The 26,659-nt window shown below is 42.6% G+C and overlaps 1 protein-coding gene across 2 annotated transcripts in view; it reads right to left on the reverse strand.

Moving 5' to 3' along the window:
* Positions 1-26,659, reverse strand: part of Zfand3 (zinc finger AN1-type containing 3) — a 202,550-nt gene that overhangs the window by 45,832 nt on the left and 130,059 nt on the right. Inside the window, exons 3-4 of one of the 2 annotated variants that reach the window (XM_021186522.3) lie at positions 19,347-19,529; positions 2,750-2,815 (exon numbers count right to left, since the gene is read on the reverse strand). In XM_021186522.3, coding sequence (XP_021042181.1) covers positions 2,750-2,815; positions 19,347-19,529 — 249 coding nt within the window. The remainder of the gene's footprint in view (positions 1-2,749; positions 2,816-19,346; positions 19,530-26,659) is intronic. The other variant, XM_029471010.2, reaches the window with a different exon arrangement.

Raw genomic sequence — 26,659 nt, forward strand, 5'->3', positions numbered from 1 at the left:
CTGAAAAGGAGTAGGGAGGAATTTAGAATGGGCCAGCAGAGTTTTAGGGGCCATTCTGATGGAAGTCTAAGACCAACGGAGAGATGTAATGACTGAGCTCCCAGGATTTCAGATGGGACTCTGCAGGGAACTGGACCACAAACATTATGTCAAACAATCTAACTACATCTTGCTTGAGTCCTGAATATTCGAAAGAGGCTGATTTAAAAAAAGAACGAACAAACCAACAGATTAATTTATCTGGCACAGGCAACTTCAAGAGAGTGTAACACTCACACTGTGGTGTGGCCACTGCTCACTACATTCAGTGGGTTTAGAGTGAAAAATCAGAGACAGACAAAACAAAGCAAAAGGCAGGAGGATGTGATAAAGGCACAGCCTGGCAAAAAGAACACGACACTGTTTAGAACTGGGGACCAACTGAGCTATGGAGGTGATTAACACCATCAACTGGTGGTGCTGGTTCACACCTTTAGTCCCAGCAACTTAGGAGGCAGGCTGATCAGCACAGGGACAGCTGGTAAGCAGGGAACGCCAGGCAGTTACACTAGGGATGCCAGGAGCAGGAGGAGGCAGAGGTGGACAGGTCTCTGAGTTCAAGGCCAGCCTGGTCTATAGAGGTCCACAGCAGCCAAGACTAAAAAGAAACCTTGTCTCAACAAAACAAAACAAAAAAAGGGAGGAGGGGGAGGGGTTAAAAATCATTAAAGGAAAAAACCCTCACAAGGAAATGACACAATAGAAAAGATGCTTTGAGGGCAAGGCTCCATTCATCAAAGATTCCAAAGTGACAAAGGCAAATTCACACTCTTTAGAGACTGACATTAAAATGAGTGCCTGAAGACTGAGCCAGGTAGGTAGGGTTCAGCTACCCAGCACAGACTACAGCCACCCAGCACAGACTACAGCCACCCAGCACAGACTATCAGCTGTGGTAAGAGGGGGCCTGGCGACTTCCCAAGCTGGCAGAACCTGGCACCATCCACTGGTGTTGGTTTTTATAGGCACACAGAACTCAAGAATTACAGAGCTATGGTTAAAGAAAAGCCACTCACAGCCCCTCTGAGAGCTGAGGTGGCTGCTGAATTCAGAGCATGGAACCCCGTGTGTGTCTGGTGCTGCTGTAACTATGGCAGAAGGCTCTGCCCCACACCTTACAGCCTCCTTGCTGGACTGGACTTAAAAAAAATCTTTCTTTCCTATCTTATTCTGGCTAGGTATTTTGATAACATTAAAAAAATAACTACTACAGTTATAAATAACAACAATGAACTATTCAATATCTACTGTGAGCTACAAATAATCCTCTTGTTACACTGACCTTGTGAGAAATTCTTATCATTCCACTTTATTGATGATAAACAAATTTAAAATGTCAACTTACTTTAAACACACACACACATTTTGTAAGAAGCAAAATTAAAAAAAAAAAACTGACCTAGTTTTAGAAATAGCATTTATAAAGTACATTACTAAACACTATTACCAAATCTGTGTTTTTGTTTTTCCAAATTTTAATCAATGACAAGCTTTCTTACTGTAAGTTAGAAAGAAAGAAAAAACAAACCAAAACAAAACAGCATACAATGAAAACGTAAAGTGTAATGTAATACAACACAGACTGGAGCATGCAAGACTGACATTCAAGTCCTGTCGGACTACTCATCAGTCATCTTAGGAAATCCACAGTGTCCTGAGCACCCACCATCCTTTTCATAATGAGAACCACCTGCAGAGCTGGTCTCCCAACACCCCAGGCAACTGTTCTGTGCCTCCATCAGGCAGAGAAACCCCTCTCCTGGCAGAGCTTGCTCACTGTGCACAGGAGTAATGACGGCATGCCAGGACGATTACACACACCCCTGCCTCAAAGATGGCCATTTGGAAGAAAACAGTAAATCATGTTCTTTAAGCATCCACACCTGGATGCTGCTCTGAGTCACTGTGCGTCAAGTCCTCATCAACTGTATTCACAGGAGCTGAGGCTTTAAGCTGCACACGCAAACAGTTTATGCTGCTTCTGTTTGAGAGTTTAAAAGGACTGAATTAAGTTATGAAGAACATCTCAACTGTGACCTTTGGAAAACAATATAATATGAATACAAACCTTGAGATATTTTAAACAGTAGGTAGCGTTACAAGAAAGGCAAACCATTTAAAATAAATTAAGCTATAGGCTAAGGGAGCCATGGGCATTAGGTCCGCTTTTTAAAGGTCTACAAGATTCATGACTTCATGTTTAATAAAAATGTCACAGATGACTGAGCCGTGTAGGTAGGGTTCAGCTGTCCCTCCAAAAAGACTGCATTCAGGAGAGCCCAAGCTTTGGTGTCAACAACTTTTACAAGCTCCTGAGACACTGTAGCAAGTCGCTATCTTCTTCCTTATAAAGCTGCTTTACGCTTTCATCACCTAGCATTTAAACATTGTTTTTACGAAATCTAGAACTTAGACAAACTGAGCAATACTCTGTATTTCATGCCTGTTTTATATCTTAGCATCCTTGGGGTCTTAACAAGTTGGTAAATGTTGATACCCACTTTGTTGGACCTAGCTGACAGCACTATGCAGGAGGCATGCCTCTTAGCAACATCTCTCTCACTTCTAGCCAAATTCTACCCAATCTCAAGTACAAAATACATCATTTTGTAATTGATGCAAAGAATTAGACAATCTCCTGGGGTATACATACCAAACTAGAACCAGTGGCTAATTTCTAGGTAGAGTTCAGGTAAGATGGTGTACATACCTGCACCACAGGACCTTTTGGTTGGTGTGATTAATGAGACATGAGCTGTGTCTGTGCAGGGCCCACCTAAAAACAAGAGAGTAGGCACATCAGTCAGGTACCCTCCACATGCCCATGGCTGCCACGATGAACAAGAGAAGCCGACAAAGGACAGGCTCCCCCTGCAGACATGCTGGCAGTCGTAGCAGGAAGGAGATGACTATGCATACAGTCTTCTAAAGTGCTGATATTGTAGCTTAGCAATCAGCTCTATAAAGTTCCAGTCTTTCTACAGAATGTAATGTGCCTTTCATAAAACATTCTTAAGTCTTGCATAATGCTGAAAAGTTAAAGAAAAATTTAACTAGAATTCAGATCTAGGAGAGAAGAAATTACCCAAATGTGGGGGAGCTGAGCTCTTCCACAAAGCAACCAAGGAGGCATATGGCCTTTTAAAATCTCAGTGGTTACTGTACTTGGAATCCACTGTAAAATTGGCCTCACAGAAGTGCACTTACTCCCTAAGGAATAGCAAAGACCTAAGGATTGTTTGAGTATATAAAGGAAACACTGCTGATCAAGGGAGAACACTTAGTTTTCTTCTAAGAAGTGTGACTGATGCATCTTCATGGGGTCTTGGTGGGCGCAGATCTGACACGGTGTAGAGCTTAGTCAGCAGAGGCAGCTTGCAAAGTGTTCTGTAGGAGAAGGCCTAGCAACACAACACCAAGCTGGGACTGATTACCCTCCAACACCTCTCAATGATGGCATCCCAACTTGGAAGACAAGAAGCTGCTGTACAAATATGAAAGTCAGTAACGTTCAGCTTGTCCTGGGAAAGCAACACAGGTGACAACAAACGAAGAGAACAGAAGAGGACAGACAGGCAGCGCTACCTGATATTCTGAAAAGTCTTGTCGGGTGACTGACACAGACAGCTTTATCACTCACTGAAGAGGAGGAAAGACGAAAGAGCTCCACAACCTGTTGCTGGAAGCAGTGTCTGCAAGGTCATGGGGAAAGGGATTTGAGGATCCAAACTGGGAAGTGTGCCATCACCCTGCCTTTCTTTCCTTACCAAGGCCATAATGCCAACAACCCTCACAAGGCGTAAGACAAGAAGGAATATCCTTCAAGGGAAGAAAGAACCAAGAAAGTGTGCTGTTCGCTTCCAAAAGCACTCACACCCCCACGGTGTAAGCACAGATTAGGTCGGCAGCTTACTCGGGAAGACAGAACGCATGAACTTAAGGATCTGTACAGCAGCAGTAAGTGGCTGCATGGAAAAGAATCAAGTGCCAGAGCACAGAACAGGTAATGAAGGTTCCATGCAGTCAAGGGGAAGGGCATGCATTACTGACCAACATCACCTGGAAAATGCAAGAATTTGAAAATGAGGCAAGAAAAATTAGGAAAATTCCAAAGGTCTCTCAGAAGGCAGGGGAGAGTATTTCAACTGAATGTTTATTCCTGCAAATGCCACCTTCACCAAAGAAATATAGTGAAATATACTAAAACAAAATACAGTAAACTCCGAGGTGCTCAGAAGGGCTCCTGGGTTTTGAAAGTGAGCCACCCACATGGGTCCATCTTCTCCAGACTGCTCTACACTCTGACTTAGGGCCCCGAAACATTGTGGCCCACGCCCGTGGATTCTGCTGTGTGTTGTCAATGGCAACATCCCAATTTCTCTCACAACAAAAAGGAACAAAAAAGTTGTCAAAAGCCAGCGACCTCATGGCAAACTATCTCTGCAATAAGGCTTTCTGCTGGGTCTCATCACCGTGGACATTTAACAACACTCATGGAGTTAAAACATGAGCTGGTGGATTAAATCAGGGAAGCAAATAGATTTTTAAAACCTTTTAATGGAGGTATAATATAAAGGGACCTCAAAGAATGGAACAGGCTAAGAATCCTTTATACAAAATACTTAGGATCAAGAATGTTTTGTATTTGGGTTTTTTGTTTGTTGGTTTGGCTGGTTGGTTGTTTGGCTGGTTGGTTGGTTGGTTGGTTGATTGGCTGGTTGGTTGGTTGGTTGGTTGGCTGGTTGGTTGGTTTGTTTGGCTGGTTGGCTGGTTGGCTGGTTGGTTGGTTGGTTGGCTGGCTGGTTGGCTGGTTGGGTGGTTGGTTGGTTGGTTGGCTGGCTGGCTGGTTGGTTGGCTGGTCGGTTGGTTGGCTGGTTGGTTGTTTTTCGTGGGTTTTGGAATATTACCTAAAGTTATCTTGAGGACAGGCAGTCCCAAGACTGAACATCATATTCCATTATACTTCACCCAAACCCTGTACACATACCCTGAGCTAACTGAACACAGTATTTTAGTGGCCCAGGACATGAGGTCAAATATAGATTTATCTCTTCTGTCTCCCAAGTCTGACTTTGGAACACTTTGGGTGTTTGAATGAGGGGCACTGTCTTATGTAGTTTTATGTCAACTTGACACAACTTAGAGTCATTGAGTAAGAAGAAACCTCAATTGAGAAAATGCCTCCACCATAACAGTCAGCAGGCAAGCTTGAGGTCCATTGTATTGATGACTGACTGATGTGGAAGGTCCCAAGCCCACTGTGTAGGTGGCACTAACCCTAGGCAGGTGGTTCTGGAGGGTGTAAGCAAGCGGGGTGAGCAACCCACGAAGATCAAGTCAGTAAACACCATTCCCTCACGGCCTCTGCAACCAGGTTCCTGCCCTGACTTCCTGTCCTAACTTCCCTGGATGGCAAGGACCTCAAGCTACAAGATGAAAGATGGATGTTCAAGCTGTATTAGAATGAATTATATAACAACTATCTGATTATAATATTAGAACATATTCTGAGACCCTATAAAAACAGACTCCTGGGGCTGGGGATGGCTCAGGGTTTGACGATAGCTGCTGCTTTTTCAGAAGACCCAGGTTTGATTCCCAGCCAGGGAATCCAATCCCCTCTTTCTGGCCTCTGTAGGCACATATACAGTGCTTATACATATACATATATATGTATATGTACACTTGAAAGAAAAACATACAGACATAAAATAACTGTTTGAGACACAGGTACCTAAGCGCTAACTCTGGAACTCTTTATGGAGTAAGTCAGATGAGCAGGAGACTTGTGTACACTTCTAGGTTGGAGACTTGGTGGAGAAGTCAGTGAGAGTGTATCAGAACACTTTCTTAAAGGACATCAAATAAGCCATCCAGGAAAACTAGGAGGAGGGACAAGTACTGGAACCAGAACAATAAAAAGTGTCTGGAACTCATGAATGAACAAACACCCAATGCCTGCAAATGCCCAGGTAATTATCACATGAAAGAAATTTTACCTCACCTGAAGGTTAAGAGTTTATCTCTTAAAAAATATTCCTAGTCAATAAATCTCAGTAGGTTCTGGCAAAAAAAATGCAAATAACCTTATAGCTCCAGAGCACAGCTCAGCATGCAGCGCTGCAGCAGTGCTCTCCAGGGAGCTTGTTAACCCAGCAGCCCAGTCCAATGCATTCACGCCATTAGAGTAAAGCACACACACACACTAGCACAGCTGAGCCACCAGACACTGACAAGAGTGACTGGCAATGATAATATGGCCCAGCTTTGATAATTGGGCAACATTATAAATGGAGAACTTCTTCTGACAGACAGTAACCTATGAAACACTTTAAAACACAGATCAAAAGCCTGAGAGCATCCCATGTGTCCTATATTAACTATGTGTCACCTAAACCACATACACTGTTTGTTATGTTTGTTTGTTTGAGACAGGGTTTCTTTGTGTAGCCTTGACCATCCTAGAGCTTGCTGTGTAGACCAAGCTGTCCTGGAACTCACAGGGATCTGCCTGCCTCTGCCTCCCAAGTGGTGGGCTTAAAGGTGTGTGCCACCACCCAGCCAAACCACACAGCCTTGAAGGGGTGGGGAGGGACAACTATCCAGTAAAGAGGATAATATTTGCTATTATACAATTAATTACAAACCAACTGTTAAATATACATAATTATGGGAAGGGTTTCTATCAACAACAAGAAAAATATTGTATGTGATTCCAGTAAACAAGGTGGTACTGAGAGCTGATGGCAAGGGTCAAAATAAAGGTGTCCACTCCACCATAGCACCTGTGCCTACCCCACTGTCAACTCAGCTGACTCCAGCCATCTCTGTTCTACGCAGGATGAAATACTCAGTACAGAGTGTGTGACTCTGGGGGACACCAGTGAAGACCAGAAACAAAGTAAATACATTCATAAGCAGGGCAATTAAAATCATGACCTCAGGATCCACGGAGGCTCATGGCAACTAGTGATGCCAAAAAGGCATTAATTTTAGTGCTCAGAGTTCCAAGATGGGAGCCCAGACGCTGGCACAGACCAGAGTGTGTCCCACTAAAAAGCCCAGAGGATCCTTTTTATAGATAAAGGAGGAAGTTCTGCGCTGGACACAGAGCACCTAGGTTCTAGGAACATGATGCTCTTTGGGAAACCAGGAGGCTTGGAAGTGATGGCCACAGCACAAGCTACAGTCACTGCCATTGGCTGTTACATCTGCACACTGTACAGTAGCAGCTTCAGAAAGTTGCCTTTGAGTGTTTATATGTTAAAGTCACAAGGTCTCTTGTTTAATATGTTGGGCTCTGTGGTGGCTGGTCTTATTTCAACTTGACACACTAACTAGTTATCTGAAAAGAGCGGACTTCAAATGACAAAATGCCCCCATAAGATCCAGCTATAGGGCATTTTCTTAATTAGTGACTGATGGGGGAGGGCCCAGCCCATTTTGGGTGGTGCTTTCTCAGGGCTGGTGGCCCTGGGTTCTTTAAAGAAATAGGCAGAGCAAGCCAAGTCAAGCAAGCCAGTAAGCAGCACCCTCCACGGCCTCTGCATCAGCTCCTGCCTCTAGGACCCTGCCCTGCGTGTGCTTCCGTCCTGGTTTTCTTCCGTGATGAACCCCAACACTGTGAGGCATACAAACCATCTCCTCCCCAGCTTGCTTCTGGTCATGGCGCTTCTCTCAGCAACAAAACCCTAGGTCAGGCTTTCAGGGACACAAATGATTCCCGAGCTTAACTGCTAGGTAGTTCATGGCCACAATCTCTGCCCTTGGGAAGCTGACAAAGGAGTATTTCAAGTTGAAGATCAGCCTAGGCTACACAGCAAGGACCTGTCTCACAAAATCAACCTCAACTGCCAGGCAAACCGATATGTATGCTTTTTTATTTCCTTAGTTAAAGTGAATAACCAACGTTTCCAAGATTCTTCATTATCTAGAGGAGTTTACTAACAGACTAGCATATTGCACTTGATGTTATACTCAGAGGACTCCTTTCTAAACTGCCATCATTCTCCACTTCCTTTGTAATTTACAAGTGAAGAATGCTTGGGGCAGCCTGCCTGAGCTTTGTAATCAGGAAGTCTGCATATTTTTTCCTTTTCTTCCAGGGCTGTTTCTAAGCTGACACTGACATGTGACATGTCAAGAACACTATGAAATGGTGACTTCAGCTGTGTTCCCAACAAGCAGACATTTCACAGTATACCCAACACAGCAGTGGTTCTTCCGGGAAAACTACTGATTTCAGTTCTTGGGGTTGAAGACATGGAACTAACCCAGTCACTCACTGTGGCATGGAAGTTCGCACCCTTCCTAATACTGCAACTCTTTAATACAGTTCCTCATGTGGTGGTGACCCCAAATTATTTTCATTGCTAATCCGTAACTACAATTTTGCCACTGTTATGAATTGTGTTTTCTGATGGTCTTAGGCAATTCCAGTGAAAGGGTCGCTCGACCCTCAAAGGAGTCTTGACTTATGTTGACAGCCACTACTGTAACCTGTAAAAATCAGGACTACAAAAAAGGTATGCCATTAACTGTCAACACTCACATTCCAAAGTGAAGAGCAAAATTCTGAAAATTTTCAGTCTCCTAGAGTTGTTGAGTATGTAAAAAAAGCCATGCTCAAGATACCTCATAGTGCAGTCAACTGCACAGCCGACCAGGAGAGTAGAAAGCACGGGCATAGTGGACAGCTACTCTTGATGAGCAACGCTCTTCAGCACTCAAAACACAAGGCAAAACAAATATGAAAAAGAGCCTTTCTCCTTTATCGCCCAGTAGAGACCAACAGTGTACTCTAAATGGTTTTGTTAAAACAGCCACCACGGCTGGTTATTTTTGGCTCCTGGTTCAACCAGCTTTCATCGCCTGTAGTTAAATCATGCGCTAAAGCACATCAATTAGAAAAAAATGGACTGTCAAGGAGTCAGTCAGCTAAAATTGCCAGAAGCCCAATAATCAAATATTCTACTATCAGCCCTTCCAAGGTAACTGCAAAACATTAATACACAAAAATATCCACTCTTTGAGCAGATTTACAACACTTCAATTTTCTTGCTTAATTAACATGACATTTACATAACAGTGTCTAATTAATTCCCAACGAAAGGCCTGTGGGCTTATTAGAAATGTATCCTCCATTTCTAAGCAGCTGGTCAATCTCACTCCCTCACTATCCACACGTTGTCCATGGTCCAGCAGCCCACTTCTCCATTCTAAAGATGACCTCAGACAGAGCCAACAGCCACAATGTTCTCCCCTTTCTAGAGATTCCGAGTTCAGTTTGCTGATGAAGCTTTTCAAAGGAGGAGGCCGAGCAATGCAAACATAAACTTCTACATTGCTATGGTCATGTGAAAAACAAAAACTTATAAAATATTCAAATCAATTTCTTGAGTAATAAAGTAGTGCCCCCCTGAAAGCCTTCAACACATATATGCTGGTTCTGAAATAGCACAGCACTGACAGTGGTAACAAGCAGGGGCAGACTAGACTGCGGAAGAAACAATGCCCTTTCAGAAAAGACGTGCCCACCCCACCCCCCACCCCCCACCCCCATCACCATCACCCTACAGCTGCAATTCACAAGTCACTATAATCAGCAGGAATGTGCCTGATCTATCTACATAACTGGATCTGAACTGATCAGCTACTGACAAAAAAACAAGTGACCATGAAGATGTAATGAGTGACTGGACATCCCCACAAACAAAGTGAATATGTGTGCAGTTACAACACTGTCTGCTCACTAGAAATGACATTTTCCCACAACACCTTCCCATGAAACAAACCTAAATCAGGAATGCTCTCCACACGAAGACTCCTGGGTCCTTCCATGGAGCAGTGGAGGCAAATGCACTAGGATCAGAGGCCATGCTCTCTCCTGGCCGGAAGAGCACCAAAGTGCCTCGCACACAAGTGTTCAAACACCTTTCTACTTGAGATGAAAACAATTCAAGCCAAAAACCATCCAATAGATACAACTGTCACAGTAGTTTAAACAGTTGTTGTTGTTGTTGTTGTTTTAAACCACATTTACATGTTGCTCTAACATGAAAGTTCCTAAACCCTGTCCTCAAGTAACCTGTTTACAGTTAAAGTGACCGAGCTTTTGTTTACACTTACTCTAATGACTGAGAACTTATCTAAAATTTAAACACACAAAGACATTAATGTTTCGCTTAAATAAAAAAGTTATATCTCAATACAAAACTACTTTTATGAAACACAAGTATTTTGATAACCTAGAGTGCTGGGCTTAAAGGGTAGCATTCAAGTTCTGCAAGACAGAAGGCACTCTGACACGGCGCCACAGGTCCTCAGACCACAGGTTACAACTTCTGGACGGAAGACAACAGTGAACTCAAGTTGCTAGACTTTCAAATCCTCCCTCCCTCCTTTCAAGACAAGCCCCTCATGTTACTCTTGGCAGAGACTAATCAAGAATGCTAACATGTAAAGAGATCAAGCTGAGTGACAGGAATGCAGTCACCAATCTCAACCTAGACACTCTGGCTCCGCCATTACCTAGAATGACCACAGTGCTTCACAGGGCCACTCATTGCAGGTAAGCAGCGCAATGTGTGCAGCATCAGTTCTTCCAGATGAGAACGTGACAAAGCCTCCGAACAAGAAGCAATGAATGTCATCTTGGGGATCAAAACCAAAGCCCCTTTGAGGAAAGTTTAATTTTTTTTTCTAATTTTAGACACTGCTTTTGTTGCCTCATAACAAAGTACATTTAATATGGATATGAAATCAGGGACTGTCATCTGTCTAATTTAGGCTCTGATTCTGATTCTACAGGCTTAACTAAGGCCCAAATGGGATTTGATTATTTGCATTTCTACCATCAATACAAGCATGATTTTCGTAACACTGATGGTGACACTCAGCATTGGGCGGTTTTGTTTTGTTTTTTTTTAATTGTTTTGTTTCATTTTCTTAAAAAAAAAAAAATCGAACAGGCTGGAAGAATTTCGCAGAGGTTAAGAGCACTGACTGCTCTTGCAGAGGACCTGGGTTTGGTTTTCAGCACCTACACAGTGGCGGCTCACAACCATTAACTGGAGTATACTGGGGTATCTGATGCCTGCTGTGGCCTCTAAGAACACTTCATGCATATGGTGCACATGCATACATGCAGGCAAAACACTTATAAACATAGAAAAACAAAAGTATTAAGAGCATTCTCATAAATCTTATCTGCAATAGGAACTACAAAGAGCTGCCCTCCTCGGAAAAGGAAGTGACCTGAGTCCCTTGTGTTAATAAGAGGCTTCAGGAAGAATGAAAGGATGTCTATCCAGACCAAAGGTGCTGTCTTGGTACAGTTTAAAAAGGAACCAAGAACAGGGCTTCTCTACCTCACTGCTCAGTCCCTCCACTGCACTAGTACTGGCAGTGTGTCCAAGTGTCTCTGTATGAAAGGCCCTGCTGCACACAGGCCACACCGCCAGGTCTTAGGGAATTCTCTTTGCCATTAGCAATTGGGAATGTCACAATTTGAATTATGTAGTCAAAGGGCTGCACTGGTATTCTGAAATCTTAAAAGCCCTTCACTAAAGCGATGTCTATCACTCTAGTGATGGAAACATGAAGCAGCTTATGGAGCAACGGCGGAGATGACTGTAAAGCAGAAAGCTATATGGTTGGTTGATTGGTTTGGTTTGGTTTTGATCCTGGCAGCTGTTTTCAGAGAACTGAATAAACACAAAATATATTTCTGCCTAGTTAAAATGTGACTTCTAGCACATCAAGTGGATGCCTCTCTTATGCCTTTTCAGCCAAACATTTTGTCATAAATAAAGCATGGGATTACCTTAAGGTCATCAGTGCCAGCCATTTCCTGTACCTACACCAAACAAAAACACGGCAGCTGCAAAGGCTGTGTTGATGTGACATGACGTGCTTGCTCACTGTGGCCTTTACCTTCAGACAAGCACAGAGCTTTTAATAAGGCAACTCTGAGTCCCTCTCTGAATCTGCAAAGCACTCACAGTGACAAGATTGCTTCGAACCCGAGTCAGATCAGCAATAAGTGGACAATCTTACAGCTGCTGTCAGGGAAGACTACAGAAACAAACCTGTTATGTTTCAGGCCTTAGAGACCCTGGACAGTAAATATTAGAAGTTCTCTAGTCTTCTCTCTTGCAGAAAAGAAACTTAAAAGGAGAAATTCAGAAGATAAAATTAAGACCATGGATACAAACTTCCTTGACAAGAAGCAGATGGCTACCTACCCAGAGTGAGACAGGCACGAAGAGACAGATGTCACTTCAAAATGATGAATACACACAAAGACACACACAAACTTCAAAATTCTTATGCCTTGAGATTACTAAATTCTACCATTAAGCATTAAATAAGTTAAATAGGAGCTATTGAGAATTCAAGCAATAGTTAGTTCTTTTTTTGTTTGTTTGTTTGGGGGGGGGGGCACGGTTTCTCTGAGTAGCCTTAGATGTCCTGGAACTCTCCATAGACCAGGCTGGCCTCAAACTCAAGAGACCTGTCTGCCTTTGCTTCTGAATGCTGGGATTAAAGTTGTGTACCACCACTGCCCAAGCATATAAAGTAGTTCTAAAGAGTATAAAAACTGACAGTAAAGCAATATATATTTAAAGTAAAAACTGGCTGAACCCTGCCCAGACAAGCACCATGCTAGGCGCTCTGAAGGTGAGGGGAACAGTATAAAACAGAGGCTTTGCTTGTTGGAGCCTGGTCTCAAAGCTGGTAGAGAGAGATGAGAAGCCAAGCCTAAAGGTAACAATAAAAGACAATTTGAGAATGAGTGTCACAGGTAAGTAGTCCAGGAGTTCCGTAATGGAAACAGTCAGCATAAATGAAATGATTCTGAGCTGGCCACAGGGAGCATGAATTGAATGGCTCTGTGAGTGCCCGGTGAATTCTGGGCAAAGCAAAGCTGTGGTTTGGGTTCAGAAGCAGGCAGACTGCCACACTAGGGGCTGGCTTGGGAGAAAATCTGACACAAAGTTAAGAATCTGAGAGGACATGAAAGTAGGAGTGCAATGTGGTGGGAAGGAAGAATGGGGAGGGGGTGAGAAATAGATACGGCACAATACAATGCATGTGTGCATGCCATTTTCAAAGAGTAAAGTATTACTTAAAAAACAACCTGGATGCCCGCACTGCAAGTGGTGAGTCAGCGAGAGAATCCCATCTCAGACCTCACACCACTGGCACTCATCTGGCAGGTTGTTTTGTACTGTGGAAATAGCAGAAGCGAGAAGAGGTTATGGATACAGTCCTATAAAAACAGGGTTGGCAACAGCATCTCCCCAGATTTAAATTTTTTCCAGTTAACTACATACAGGATCACAGAGGCAAATTAGGAACTATAAACACTACTACAGGTAACTTAAAATTAAAATTTGGGAGGAGTGGGAAGGAGGGACTCTGAGGGAGAGACTGGTAAGGAGAACAGCATTTGGGATGTCAATAAACAAATGAAATGAATAAATAAAAAATAAAGTGGTTAAAAAATTAAAATTGATTGTTACAAACTTAGGGCTGGGGAGATGGCTGGTTCAGTGAGTAAGAACCTGCCGTGCAAGCATGAGCTGAGATCCCCAGTGCCCAGTTCTAATTTGGGTGCTGTTAAGCACCTGCCTATAAGGCCGGCTCTTTCACAGAGGCAGAGACAGAAACCTGGATCAAGCTGCCTAGCTGGACTAGCTAACAGGTGAGCTCTGGATCCATGACTCTCAAGTAACAAAGCTCTCAACAAACAAAGACAGAGAGCAACTGGAAAAGACGCCCCGTGTCCATCTGGGGCCTCCACATGCACCCCACACCCCACCGAGTTCAAATGCCAGCAACCACATGGTGGCTCACAACCATCCATAAGAGATCTGACACCTATTCTGGTGTGTCTGAAGACAGCTACAGTGTTTAACAATAAATAAATCTTTGGGCCGGAGAGAGCGGGGTTGGAGAGAGCATGGCCCATGGCTGGAGCAAGCATATATCCTGAGTTCAATTCCCAGCAACCACATGATGGCTCACAACCATCTGTACAGCTATAGTGTACTCATATATGTAAAATAAATAAGTAAATCTTTTTTTAAAAAAGGAGAGTAACATAAATAATAGTGGCATAGAAACTTAAAGCTGTCAGGCGGTGGTGGCACACACATTTAATCCTAGCACTTGAGAGGCAGAGGCAGGTGGATTTCTGAGTTCTGAGGTCAGGCTGGTCTACACAGAGAAACCCTGTCTTGGAAAAAAAAAAAAAAAAAAAAAAGAAAAGAAGAGAAGAGAAGTCTTAAAGCTGCAGTAAAACTGTCAATAGAACGGTTTTAGAGTTGCATGGCTGTTGATATATACACTAATTGTCTATTTTGGCTTAAACGCTGTAAACCATAGCAGCCAACCTGATGATCAAGCCTGTGGTATGAGCCCACAGGCAGCACACACAGAGACTATGGTGTGAGCAGGCAGGCAGCACAGTCAAGTGGGAAAGGAAGGACTCCCGGGCAGGAAAAAGTAGGACAACACAAAATATAAAGTTTGAGAATTCCCTTCTACAATTTTCTATGTTTATATTTAACAAAGACATTATCAGAGTACTTGAGCCTAAAGGCTAAACAGGAAAAGAACATCAACAGGCAAATATGTCATTCTGTTAACCCAAAAACTGAAACTGCAGTCATAGTCCCTGCGACTGCCTGGAACTGTGGCAGCAGGTGAGGCTCTTGCAAATGGTGCTTGCACGTTGATTGGCTCTTATTTTTGACAGGTTAAAGGTCAACTGACACTGCAGGAACTTCAACAAGGTAGAGCAGAAATAGTCTGTATACGCAAACACTCAAGTCCTGCATACAGACAAGAACTGACTTAAAGATGGTCCACAATGACTCCTGAATGACAGCTATTTGATTCAATAAAGCACATTAACGGGCATCCCGACTGCACTGCAAAGTATCAATCTATGAGAACAAGGCCCTAGTGAAAGCAGCAAGCTCTGTAGAACCAGCCTTAGAACTAATAAATAAATGTACTAGAGGAAAAAAACCTTAAATTAAAATCAAGAGACATTTAAAGTTTGGGCATTCTTTATTACGGGAGAGAATCTTCCACTTTGAGACTATTATATATCAGAAAAGCTCCATCTGTTGTATAATTATCTCTGATAAACGGCTTGATGCCTCAAGCTTCATTAGAGAAAAGAGAAGAAAAAGGCACATACAGAGAGAGCTGTAAATAAATCGCCCTCCATATTTCACTTAAAACCAGCCCAGCAGGAAACCATAAAATATTTTTAATAGGTAATATTTTCCAAACACTTTACTGGAAGCTGCTGGCCTGTTCTGTCCAATATCTGTCCTACGACAGAAGCCAATCTGAAAAGGGGTAAACTGGCTCCCCTTACAGATTACTAGAAATTTAATTGGAAAATCAAATAAAAAGCTTATCTACTTGGTAGCAAAGTGCACAGAGCAGCTCAGACTTTGCCAGAGCCAACAATAGGCCATAAAGGACATGTTAAGAGGCATTAGAACCTAGAAATGGTGACTTTCTTCTACAGTTCTAACACTCAGGAGACAGAGGCAGAAGACCACAAATATGAGACAAGTCCAGGCTCACTGTGAGATTTACCTTCAACACCCCACCCCAAACCTCCATTTTTAAATCTCTGGTGCAAAGGACATCTCAGCCAAAATTTAGGAACAGCTCAACAATGTTCTCATAGCATCAACTGGGGAATAATGTCATATATTAAAGGAAAAGTCAAGAATTTGATGTCAGCTTGAACAACTTGTCTCATTTAGGGTTACTACTAAATAAACAAAACTCCACAATTAAAAGCAAACTGGATAGAAAGGGGCTTATTGGCTTACACTTCCACATTGTAGTCCTTTACTAAAGGACACCAGGAGAGGAACTCAAGCAGGGCAAGCACCTGCAGGCAGCAGCTGATGCAGGGGGTCATGGAGGAGCGCTGCTCTCCATGGTTTGCTCAGCCTGCTTTCTTTTTTTTTTTTTTTTGGTTTTTCGAGACAGGGTTTCTCTGTATAGCCCTGGCTGTCCTGGCACTCACTTTGTAGACCAGGCTGGCCTCGAACTCAGAAATCCGCCTGCCTCTGCCTCCCGAGTGCTGGGATTAAAGGCGTGCGCCACCACGCCCGGCTTCTCAGCCTGCTTTCTTATAGAACCCAGGACCACCAGCCCAGGAGCTTGCTACACTATTAGGAAAATGCCCTGCAGCCAGATCTTCTCAGTTGAGGCTCCCTTCTTTCAGATGACTCTAACGTGTGTCAATTTGACACAAAACTAAACAGGACAACAATAGAATAAGAGCTAAACCCAAACTCAGGTGAGAGAAGATTTGATTCTAACAAACGACTTAAAAGGATAGTTAAGGAGCTGGAAAAAACAAACAAACAAACAAACAAACAAACAAACAAAAAACCTATCAGGAAATTAAGGAAAGGAGGAACCAAAGCAGAAACAAAATTAAGACCTGTAGGTTGGGGGTGGGAGAAGTACAAGAAAGTTAAAAAAAAAAAATCAACAATAATAAAAATAAGGGAGGAAATTAGAGTCAAATAAATAAAATCAGAAACATTAAAAGGTGGCACAGAAATACAAAGGATCACCGGGAACTATTACAAATAGTTCAAATAGTTACAAATAACTACTCACCCACAATCTGGAAACCCAAAGAAGATGATCAAATTCTACATTAAACCATGAAAAAATAGAACATCTAAACTGACCTATTGTAAGCCAGCAAAACTTAGTAACAAAAAAAGAACTGGACGGCATCACCGCATAGTCTACCAAACCTCTAAAAGAAGACAACACCAAACATTTGTAACCCACCTCAAAAACTTAAAGGGGAAGAATTCTCTCAAACTCATGTATAAGATCATATTACCTCAACACCAAAGCAGACAAGGACAGGTACACAAAAAGGAAAATTACTATCTCTGATAAAAACAACCCATACATTTTCTTAATACAAGCGACCTCAACCCCACAATGGTTACAAACTATGAACAAGACCCAGCTCCTGGATACAGGATGGTTCACGATTGGCAAGTCGGTGAGTGAATCTGTGTACCACACCAGCAGAAAAGGGATAGCAGACAAAGAAAAGACAGTAACACACAGCATCCTATCCAGGCACTGCGGCTCTCCCCGAGACCTCAGCTCTCAGGGGCGGCTCACACAGGAGTACTGTTATGAGCTTGAGACCAACTGGGCTAGTGAATGAGACTCCCAAAGTACAGGAGAAATAAACACTTTCCACAATAAAAGCTCTGATGAATGGGGCATATAGAAAAGATTATACAATAACACAATTAAGGCCATATGTGCCAAACACACAGCAAACAGCATAACCAATGAGGAAGTTGAATCCATTTCTCTAGGATCTGAAAGAAGAAAAGAAGGCTCTCTACTCTACTGCTACCTCTATACAGCACTCTACATAAGTCCTAGCCAAAGCAACTATGTAAGGGAAGGAAAGGCCATCCAAACTAGAAAGGAGGAAGCTAAATTATCTACTTCCTTGACATGCTGTTAACATCCTTCTTCTCTTCTGAAATGATTTTCACACCCTTCCTAGGTCCATTAAACAAGTTATAATATTAAAATCTCCTTTTCTGGAATGTTATAACCTATCCCTGTTCACAATACTGTCAGATTGCTCCTTCAAAAGGACAGTGACACTATCACTGTCTCTTCATTAGAACCACAGCTATTGTTCAAAGTCCCAGTAGCTTGGCTGGACATTCATTCAAGCTTGGTAATCATTAACTTTCCAACTTTATTCTCCATGAATGAAGAGTCACTAGCCAAGAGAAACTCCAGGCAGCTTTTCTCCACAGTTCACACTACATGTGTGAAGTGTCTCTTCACAGCATTCTGTCTTCAATACCATTTCTGAGTGAGCCAGTGCCTTTCAATAGCATTTACTACAAACGCTGACCTACTAACATTAAGTATACACAGAATGTGTCAGGCTTCTAACCCCAGCATCCCGGCAGAACTGGGCTGGATCACTTCCAGTGTAGAGTTGCCCTGGGCAATATAAGATGTTAGCAGTCCTCTCAGTCTCTCAGCATTGTGTTGCTTTGAGAGGAAAAAGGGGAATAATCACTCCTGTTTGCCATCTTCTGATTTAAATTAAATGTCCCTGCTAAACAATAAACTCTCTAAAGATCTTCTGTTTTATATTCTCAATATAACTGAATACAATAACATGTGAAAGTATTTAAACAAATATTTTTTTCCCTGCTAACCTTCCCCAAATTAGTAGACTTGATAGCCTAAACTATTACATTTCTAAATAGCCATTAAGCTTGAAACATAAATTCCAACCTTAAGGAAAGCATAAGAGGCAAATACTATGAGTTACATTGTGTCCCACAAGAAATCATTGTAGCATTATAACGACTATGTATCACATACAAGGGTAGCAAGAGGACCAGTGGTATGGCTCAATAGATAGAGGCACTTATACACAGGATTGGCTAACTGGGTTCAATCCCCAGGTCCCTTAGCCTAACAGGAAATACATACCTACTCGCTTACATCCTCATATTCAAAACACACACATTCGCACATGCACGCAGTAAAATATTAAACACGAATAAAATAAAGTATCTCCTACTTTCTTCCCACAGCCTGTGTTTTCTTACCTAAGTGTAAACTTAGTCAAGGCCAGTTAGCAGAGGCAAGAGTTCAATCTAAGTCTAGGTCAGGTTGACGTTCCCAAGACTGGTGATTCTAAATGCTTGCTGTACAGCAGAATTCTCCACAGACTTTAAAGGCTGAATCTTTGAGCTTCCTTCTCTTTGAAGAGTTAAATTAGGCTCAAGGATGATAATAAAAAACTAAAATTGTTTGTTAAATCCTCTGTGGAGAGCTAGTGAAATATCTCCATGGGTAAAGGCACTTGTCATGCAGCCCTGATGACCTGAGTTCCAATCCTGGTGGAAGCAGAGAACTGGCTCCAGCACACTGTCCTCTGCCCTCTATGATAACCATGCAAGTGCACCTCACCTACATGCACAAGTCTTTCAAAAATGTAATAAAAAAAGATTTCTTTAACTATTCCCAGTGGGTTCTAATGTGAAGGCAGAGCTGCTAACCGCTGGAAGGCTGGTCCTAAGAAGACCTCACCTGCTCTGGAGTGGCTGCACTTACTGACTTGCACAGCACAGCATTCCACACCCACACACTTGTCTATACAGAATCTGAGTTAAGCCTTCCTGAGCAAGGCTCTCACGCTGATGCTCCTGGGCTGCTCTACGACTCTCACAGATACTTACATTCCTCTGTACTCGGTGAAGTTACATTCAGTTCTGTCGGGAGCGACTGCTGGCTGGGACTAAGAGTTGGCGTGGTTACAGAGGTATTGTTGTTGTCACTGGTGGTCTCTTCGGAAAACAAATCTGATTGGCTGTTACTTGTACTTGGGGTGGAATCATCATCTGGTTGTTTCTTTTGAAAATCTACAGAAAAAAGGGTAAGAAAACTGGTTAATTGCAGCCCTTACATCAGAGCAGCCACTAGAAAACATTAATGTTAGGGTCAGAGTCACATGAAACAATGGAGGAAGGCCACTGTGGGTAACTAAAAGCAAAGCGCAGAAGTGAATGACTGATGAAAAAACAAACATAAAACCATGGGCATGATTTAAACTTTCAAGTTATATATTAATACCCTCTGTGGTTCAGATAAGGATAGAGATTGATTTTAATACTGAACTTTGAATACACAAAGATGTTCTTCAAGAGTAATCAGTAGAAAGGGGAGGGGGAGATTGAGACCTATTGGTGAGAGGTCAGAAGGAAAATAGCAGCACAAAAAAATAGCACCCTAAACAAAAAACACATTAAAAATGGCAAAAATCAGTGAGTGCACATATATTATCAGTAATGAGGATAGATGTAAAAGAAATGACCACAACAGCGAAAAGAAATGGGCTGCATTTAGTTTACAACAGACATAAAAACACAAGGAGGTTGGTTTTCTAATTAGTGTTCAATTCAAGCTGACAACACAGCTCCTGCCCCCAGGCATAGAGCAGGCATGGATGGGAAGTGCCCCCCACCCCAGGACTCAGGGAGGGGCCAGTAGGTCAAGTCCACCCAGTCCTGTGCTGTTTCTTTCCTGTATATATCTCCTAGACAATTTCTTTTTCTTTTTCTTTTTCCCCTCTTTTTGCAAACTCTTGTGTTGAGGGCTGACTTTTAGTAGATCACAGTGAGGGAGCTGCTCTGCTATGTATGAAACCCCAACCCAGAAGCAGGTCCTATACGAATGGTTTAGCAACAAGTTCTACACGAACGTGCATTCAGTATGATAGAGACACTTTCTTACTCAGTGTTTTGACATTTAAAAAATGATTTATTTCAGTATTATTATATGTCAATTACCAAGAAAATGCTATATAAATAGGATAAAATAATGCCCTTTGCATGTTATAAAATATAAAACTTTTGCCAAGCGTGGTGGCGCACGCCTTTAATCCCAGCACTCGGGAGGCAGAGGCAGGTGGATTTCTGAGTTCAAGGCCAGCCTGGTCTACAGAGTGAGTTTCAGAACAGCCAGGGCTATACAGAGAAACTCTGTCTTGAACCCCCCCCCCAAATATATATATATATAAACTTTTATACCATCTTATTAGTACACCTATGTCAAAGGTTAGTGTCTTTCCACAACCATATACCATACAACAGGAAATGTTACGAGGCTGAAACGACATGGAATAGAATCTAGTACACATTGAAATGGAACCTAGTAGAGTCCTCAAATCCTTGAGACAGACAGATACCAACTTTACTCAGGCACAAGAAACTGGAAATGCTTGTGCCCCCGGGTCATCGTACCTTCCCTGCTGCCCCCTGCCCTCCTGCCTCAGAGCATGGCTCGGCACATTTATTTCATGCAGTACCTGCTTCCTGATCCACACCCAGAGAGGACTGAAGCAGGAAGACTCAAGAACCGCCCCCCGAACCCCCCAGAAGGTGACAGGGCGTCCTAGAGCTGCCCCAGAAGGCGGTGATAACCAAGGGTCCACAGACAGCTGCTGCTTCTTGCTTCTGGTCAGGGACTAAAGTTTGCAAAACTTGTTTTTCTATAATTCTAAAATAAACAGGAAAGCTAGACTCCATTACCACACATGAGGAAATCAGGACTAGCACTCCTTGCTTTCTACCAGTGCTGTTAATGGTATACTCAAAAGTATAAATCTATCAGCTAATCCACTTCATTGTTGCTACTCACTTTCCGCAATTCTCACCATCTAAGCAGGATGAGTTTCTGAAAGGAGATCAATCAACTGGGAAGAAAGGAAGCTTGTTTTTCAAGACATGACATACAATGTCAAGTTCTCACTGCAAAGCAGCCTGCGAGGTCCAGGCCCACCGCACCAGTGAATAAGAACCCTGGTACTGTTTTTGCCAGTTAGCAACAAGACGGAAACACTCTGCTGAGCCATCACTGAGAAAATCCAAAGTTCAAAATAAAATAAAATAACATGGAGCCGGGCGTGGTGGCGCACGCCTTTAATCCCAGCACTGGGGAGGCAGAGGCAGGCGGATTTCTGAGTTCGAGGCCAGCCTGGTCTACAAAGTGAGTGCCAGGACAGCTAGGGCTACACAGAGAAACCCTGTCTCGAAAAAACAAAATAAAATAAAATAAAATAAAATAAAATAAAATAAAATAAAATAACATAAAATGCTAGACCTGTGCATACTGCATGTTCTCTATAGGCCAAGACAGGAGGATGGGGGAGGGAACCTGAACAACCCTGACACACAGATACAATGAGGGAAGTCTCAGCAAAACTGTACCCCTTCCTCCATTTTAATCCTAGACCAAAACATTATTAGAATTCTTTTAAAAATAATCTTTTTACATAATTATTTTAAAAGTTTTTTATTGCCAGGCATGGTGGCGCACGCCTTTAATCCCAGCACTCGGGAGGCAGAGGCAGGCGGACTTCTGAGTTCAAGGCCAGTCTGGTCTACAAAGTGAGTTCCAGGACAGCCAGGGATACAAAGAGAAACCCTGTCTCGAAAACAAAACAAAACAAAAAAAGTTTTTTATTAGATGATTAACTAATAAACTCAGTTAAATAAAATAGCTATAAGACACTGCCTCAGAAAAAGATAGCTATGAGTTTATAACCACGCAAGAGTAACAAAAACAAAAGTGAGAATCATGGTTACACCCATCTGTCTTTTACAGCTTACCAGTCCCAAAACAAAATGGGCCTCAAGAAATGTCTGACACTCCCTCCCTTCCTCCTTCCTTACCACTACCCTCTACCTCTCTCCAAAACTAAAAAGCCAGGGCTGAAGAAGTGACTGAACAATTCCAAAGGGATAAGTTCAATTCCTACACCTACACGGCAGCTCACAAACATTTGTAACTCCGGCCCCGTGGGATCAACCTCTTCTGGCCTCAGCAGGTACCCTAGGCACACATGTGGCATACAGATAAACATGCAGGTCAAAGACCCATACACAATAAATAAATAAATAAATAAATAAATAAATAAATAAATAAATAAATCTAAAAATGCTGCCATTCAATCACACATAAAACACCTACCAATTACTCTTCTGAAGCGCTAACAATTCAGTGTCTTTATAAGGACTCTGGGTCCCTTATGGGTTAGCATTTATATCCATGAGTGAGCAAAATCCATGCATTTCTATTTCCATCATCACTAGAGATGAGAAACTCATGGCATTGCTCCAACTTACTCAATAGTGACCTGGCTTGCTGTAACAAGGCTTCTCCATCACCACTGCAGACATGAGAGATCAGTGAATGGCAGCAAGCATGGCTCCTCATCTCCACTCATCCCATACCGAGTGGGACATGGTGGGGTTGGGTAGCTGAAAGTTTGTACCGAAGCTGGGTCTTGGGCTGCAAGTTATTCTGAAACACGGCTGGGCTCACCCTCTGCAGCAGTGCCACCAAAGGACCCAGAAATGTCAAGCTTATATACAGGAGGGGTTCTCGACATTTCCACATCTCCTCTCCAGTCTTCAAACCCTAACTGCCCTTAGCACACATTTCAACTCTCCGTTGCCACAGGAAGCTTTTCTTTGGTATCCATACCAAAAAGTACTTCATGCTTCAAGCAGTCAGCTACAGGAAAAAACAATGTTGCCAAGAGTTTTATCTCAACCCACTTATAAATAAAAATTCATTTCCTGTACCTCAAAAGTTTGGTTCATTCAAAGCACTGCATAAAAACTTCCTTTGACAGAAGCGAGTTCTCAGCTCCCTCCCCCGTCTTCCCAGCTTACGTGTATCAGACACTAGAACCCTACCAACCCAGGTATCATACCTTAAAAAGCTATAAAACCATGAGCAGTAGCAGGCCAAATCATAAACTAAACTTCAGCCTTCTGATTAAAACCTTAATAAAATTGTAGGTGTTGGATGTTACCCTGAGCAAATGGTCTAAGAAAGCACTGGCTTAAGCAAGAGTTAAGAGCCAACAAACTTAGTTACAAAACCCTGCAATATAGTCACCATATACCCTACTTAAAGGGAAAACACATTTCAATGCAGCTGGATTTATTTAAACTCCTTTTATGAATATTCTCTTCTGGCTTTGTTAATAGATGAAATGGGAAATTCTGGACCGGATTCTTATTTTCTCATGGTGATCAAGATAACCATCTCTCTCTCTCTCTCTCTCACACACACACACAGAGAGAGAGAGAGAGAGAGAGACAGACAGACAGACAGACAGACAGACAGACAGTCTCTGATGTGGATAGATGAATCCTGTGGTACTGGGTGAATATGTATTGTTGACATGGGCACAACCATGTCAAAAAAAAACCCATTGCCTCAGACCCATGGAAAATGGCAAAATCTTCCCCTGGACAGGTTCAGAGGCTTCCTCTGGTCCAAATAGGTTGGCAAATTAATATGTGTGAGAACTAGCAACTGCAGAAGTGAGTACCTAGGGTGTGTAGTAGGTGCCCTCTACAGGAGGAGGCACAGCCCACTAAAGCCCAGCTTGTTGCATATGTCTGTTGTTTCTTCAACTGTTTCACTCTTCATTCCCACATTGCCCTGGTCAGGTTTCCAGGTCTAAGCCACAGACAGAGAAGGTTCCATCTATGCACTTCCTAAGGAACTAAAATAAACCCCGTTTTCTGCCCTTCCACTGTCTCATGGAACTGGCAACAGCATGCACCTAGAAGCTGAACACAAAAGCCTGGGGGTCATGTCTCCATATTCTCCTTTCCTTACCACTCCATCTCAAATCCATCAGCCTCATCGCTCACAGCAGCTGGCCCTCTCTGGCCGACACACTTCTCTGTGCTAACGTCTTACCTGCAGATCCCATCAGCTACAACTTATCAGAAACCTTGTGTCCTTTCTCGGGTCACTGTAATCTACTCTCCATATAGCAATTAGAATCGTGAGAAACAAAGAAATAAAACTCCCTTTAAAACCCAAATTTTGATGTCAGTTCTGTACCTAAACCCTCAAGGCTCCTCTGTTGCATCTACAAAACTTTACAAGGCTAAAAAGCTGGAAGTCCCCCAAGAAAGACTTCTGAGGAAAGGGTGAGATGATGGCTCAGCAGGGAAAAGGGTTGCCATGGAAATTTGGTGATCAGATTCTAAACTCCAGAATTCACAGCAAAAGGAGAGAACTAACTCTTAAAACTTGTCCTCCAACCTACATACACGTTCCATGGCATACAATTTAGTGGCCCAGGCACGCTCCATTAACACACCTCACATCACATGAACAGTATAAATTTTAAGGGAAAGGGCTTCTGCTGCCTTTGCATCTTAAGCCACTAACCTTCCTCACTTGTCCCTGCTGAAAGCCATTCTCTGCCTTTGCTGCTTTTCCAAACACCGCTTTCTCCACTCAGAAAACTCTGACATCCCATGATGGAAACGTAAGCTGGGGTCCACACTGGTACCCACCACTCACCTTTCAGGACTGCACACAAGCACCACTTCTTTGGGGAAGTCTCATATAATGAACTACCTAGATTTGTTGAGTTTAACTTGCTGGATCCTGGTGAACATACAAAGTTTAAAGGTATTAATGTCCTTAGACACTAATGGAGTTTAAATTGTTATAAAATTTATTTATAAGAAGCAAGAATGTTTCTGGCCACAGGATAATCATCAAGCATCGCTGTCAAAAAGCAAATGCCTGGGTTTTACAACTCATTCCTGCACTTGAAAGACAGACAGACAGACAGACAGACAGACAGACAGACAGACAGCTGAAAAACCTGGGGAGGAAAAAGTCTTTTCAAACATTCAATATGGGTAAAACCGGTCCTGACAGGACTCAGAAAGTCTCTAAAGTTGCCTCCTGATGTGCATAGATTCCAACACAAAGCTGCCAACTTGTCCTGGAGAACAGAGACTTAGACTGGCTCTTAAGCCAAACACTGTTTTCGAAACACAGTCAACAATGCGTGAAACTGACAAGGTTTGTTATGATTAGCAATTAAATGTATTTTATAATCTGGTTTCTCACTGAAATTATACAGGACAGAAATTCTTCACACCCAGGCAGAAGACTGCTCAGAGTGTGAACCAGCACAGGTGTCTGCAGGGAAGCTTGTTCCTTATACGGCACTTATTGTGCAGACTACACAGTTTCTGATTTACAAGGCATAAATTAACATCTAACATTACAGCAAATATCTAACAATCCATTAGTATTATTGCAACATGCACCAGAGACACACTTGCCTCTTGGATTAAAGCACAATATGCACCAATTTCAAAAAATGGAAAATACAAATTTTGACTGTTAGGACCTTAATTTAGTCTCAAAAATGTATATTTGATAATACATGAATACATATATACAGCTCAACAAGAGTCCTACATGTACAGTGGAAAAATTAGTAAAGTAACACAGTCAAGTTAAAATCTTGTGCTATGTTTTAAGTCTTCTGTTTGTTACTAAGGGTGTGACTCAGTGTAGAGCACCTGCCTCTATATGCAAAGCCCTGGATTCTACCCTCAGGACCAATATCCACTCCTAAGAGATTACTCTTCTGTTTTCTTGTAACTGATCCTGATGCCATGAGAACTGAACTCCCTCCCTAAAGGCTTTAGCCCCTGGGATCTGTCATTAACCAGCTAAATGGCGCAAGTGTAGTATGAACAGCCATAGAGGTGGGAACCTGAAAGATGTGTCAGCTCAAGCCCAAGGCTTCAAATGTACCATAAAAGGCCTCCCATAAAGAACTAAGAAAGCATTGGGAAGTCAATTAGAAAGGAAAGGTTATTCCTCTTTCTATAGCATTGTTTTATAGCTGTATCCAGTCCTTATGGCACTCACTAACCATTTGTTCTGAACGCAGGCTGGCTCAGAACCCAACATGCAGGCTTGAACTCAAGAGCAATTATCTTTCTTTGGCCTCCCAAATGCTGGATTCACAGACACATGCCACCACATTTAGCATAACCCTTCATTTGGCCATGTAGACGTGACAGGAGAAATGACAAAGAAATTCCCAGGGGGGCTTCCCCCTTTAGGGAGAGGGAGGATGGTGGTAGCAGACAACAGAGACAGCGCCTGCCCACCAGCATCTCCTCTTTATTTGAGCTTCCATTTG

This window comes from Mus caroli, unplaced genomic scaffold (genome assembly GCF_978045245.1).
Source record: "Mus caroli unplaced genomic scaffold, Mus_caroli_1 scaffold_18, whole genome shotgun sequence".
NCBI classification, from domain to species: domain Eukaryota; kingdom Metazoa; phylum Chordata; class Mammalia; order Rodentia; family Muridae; genus Mus; species Mus caroli.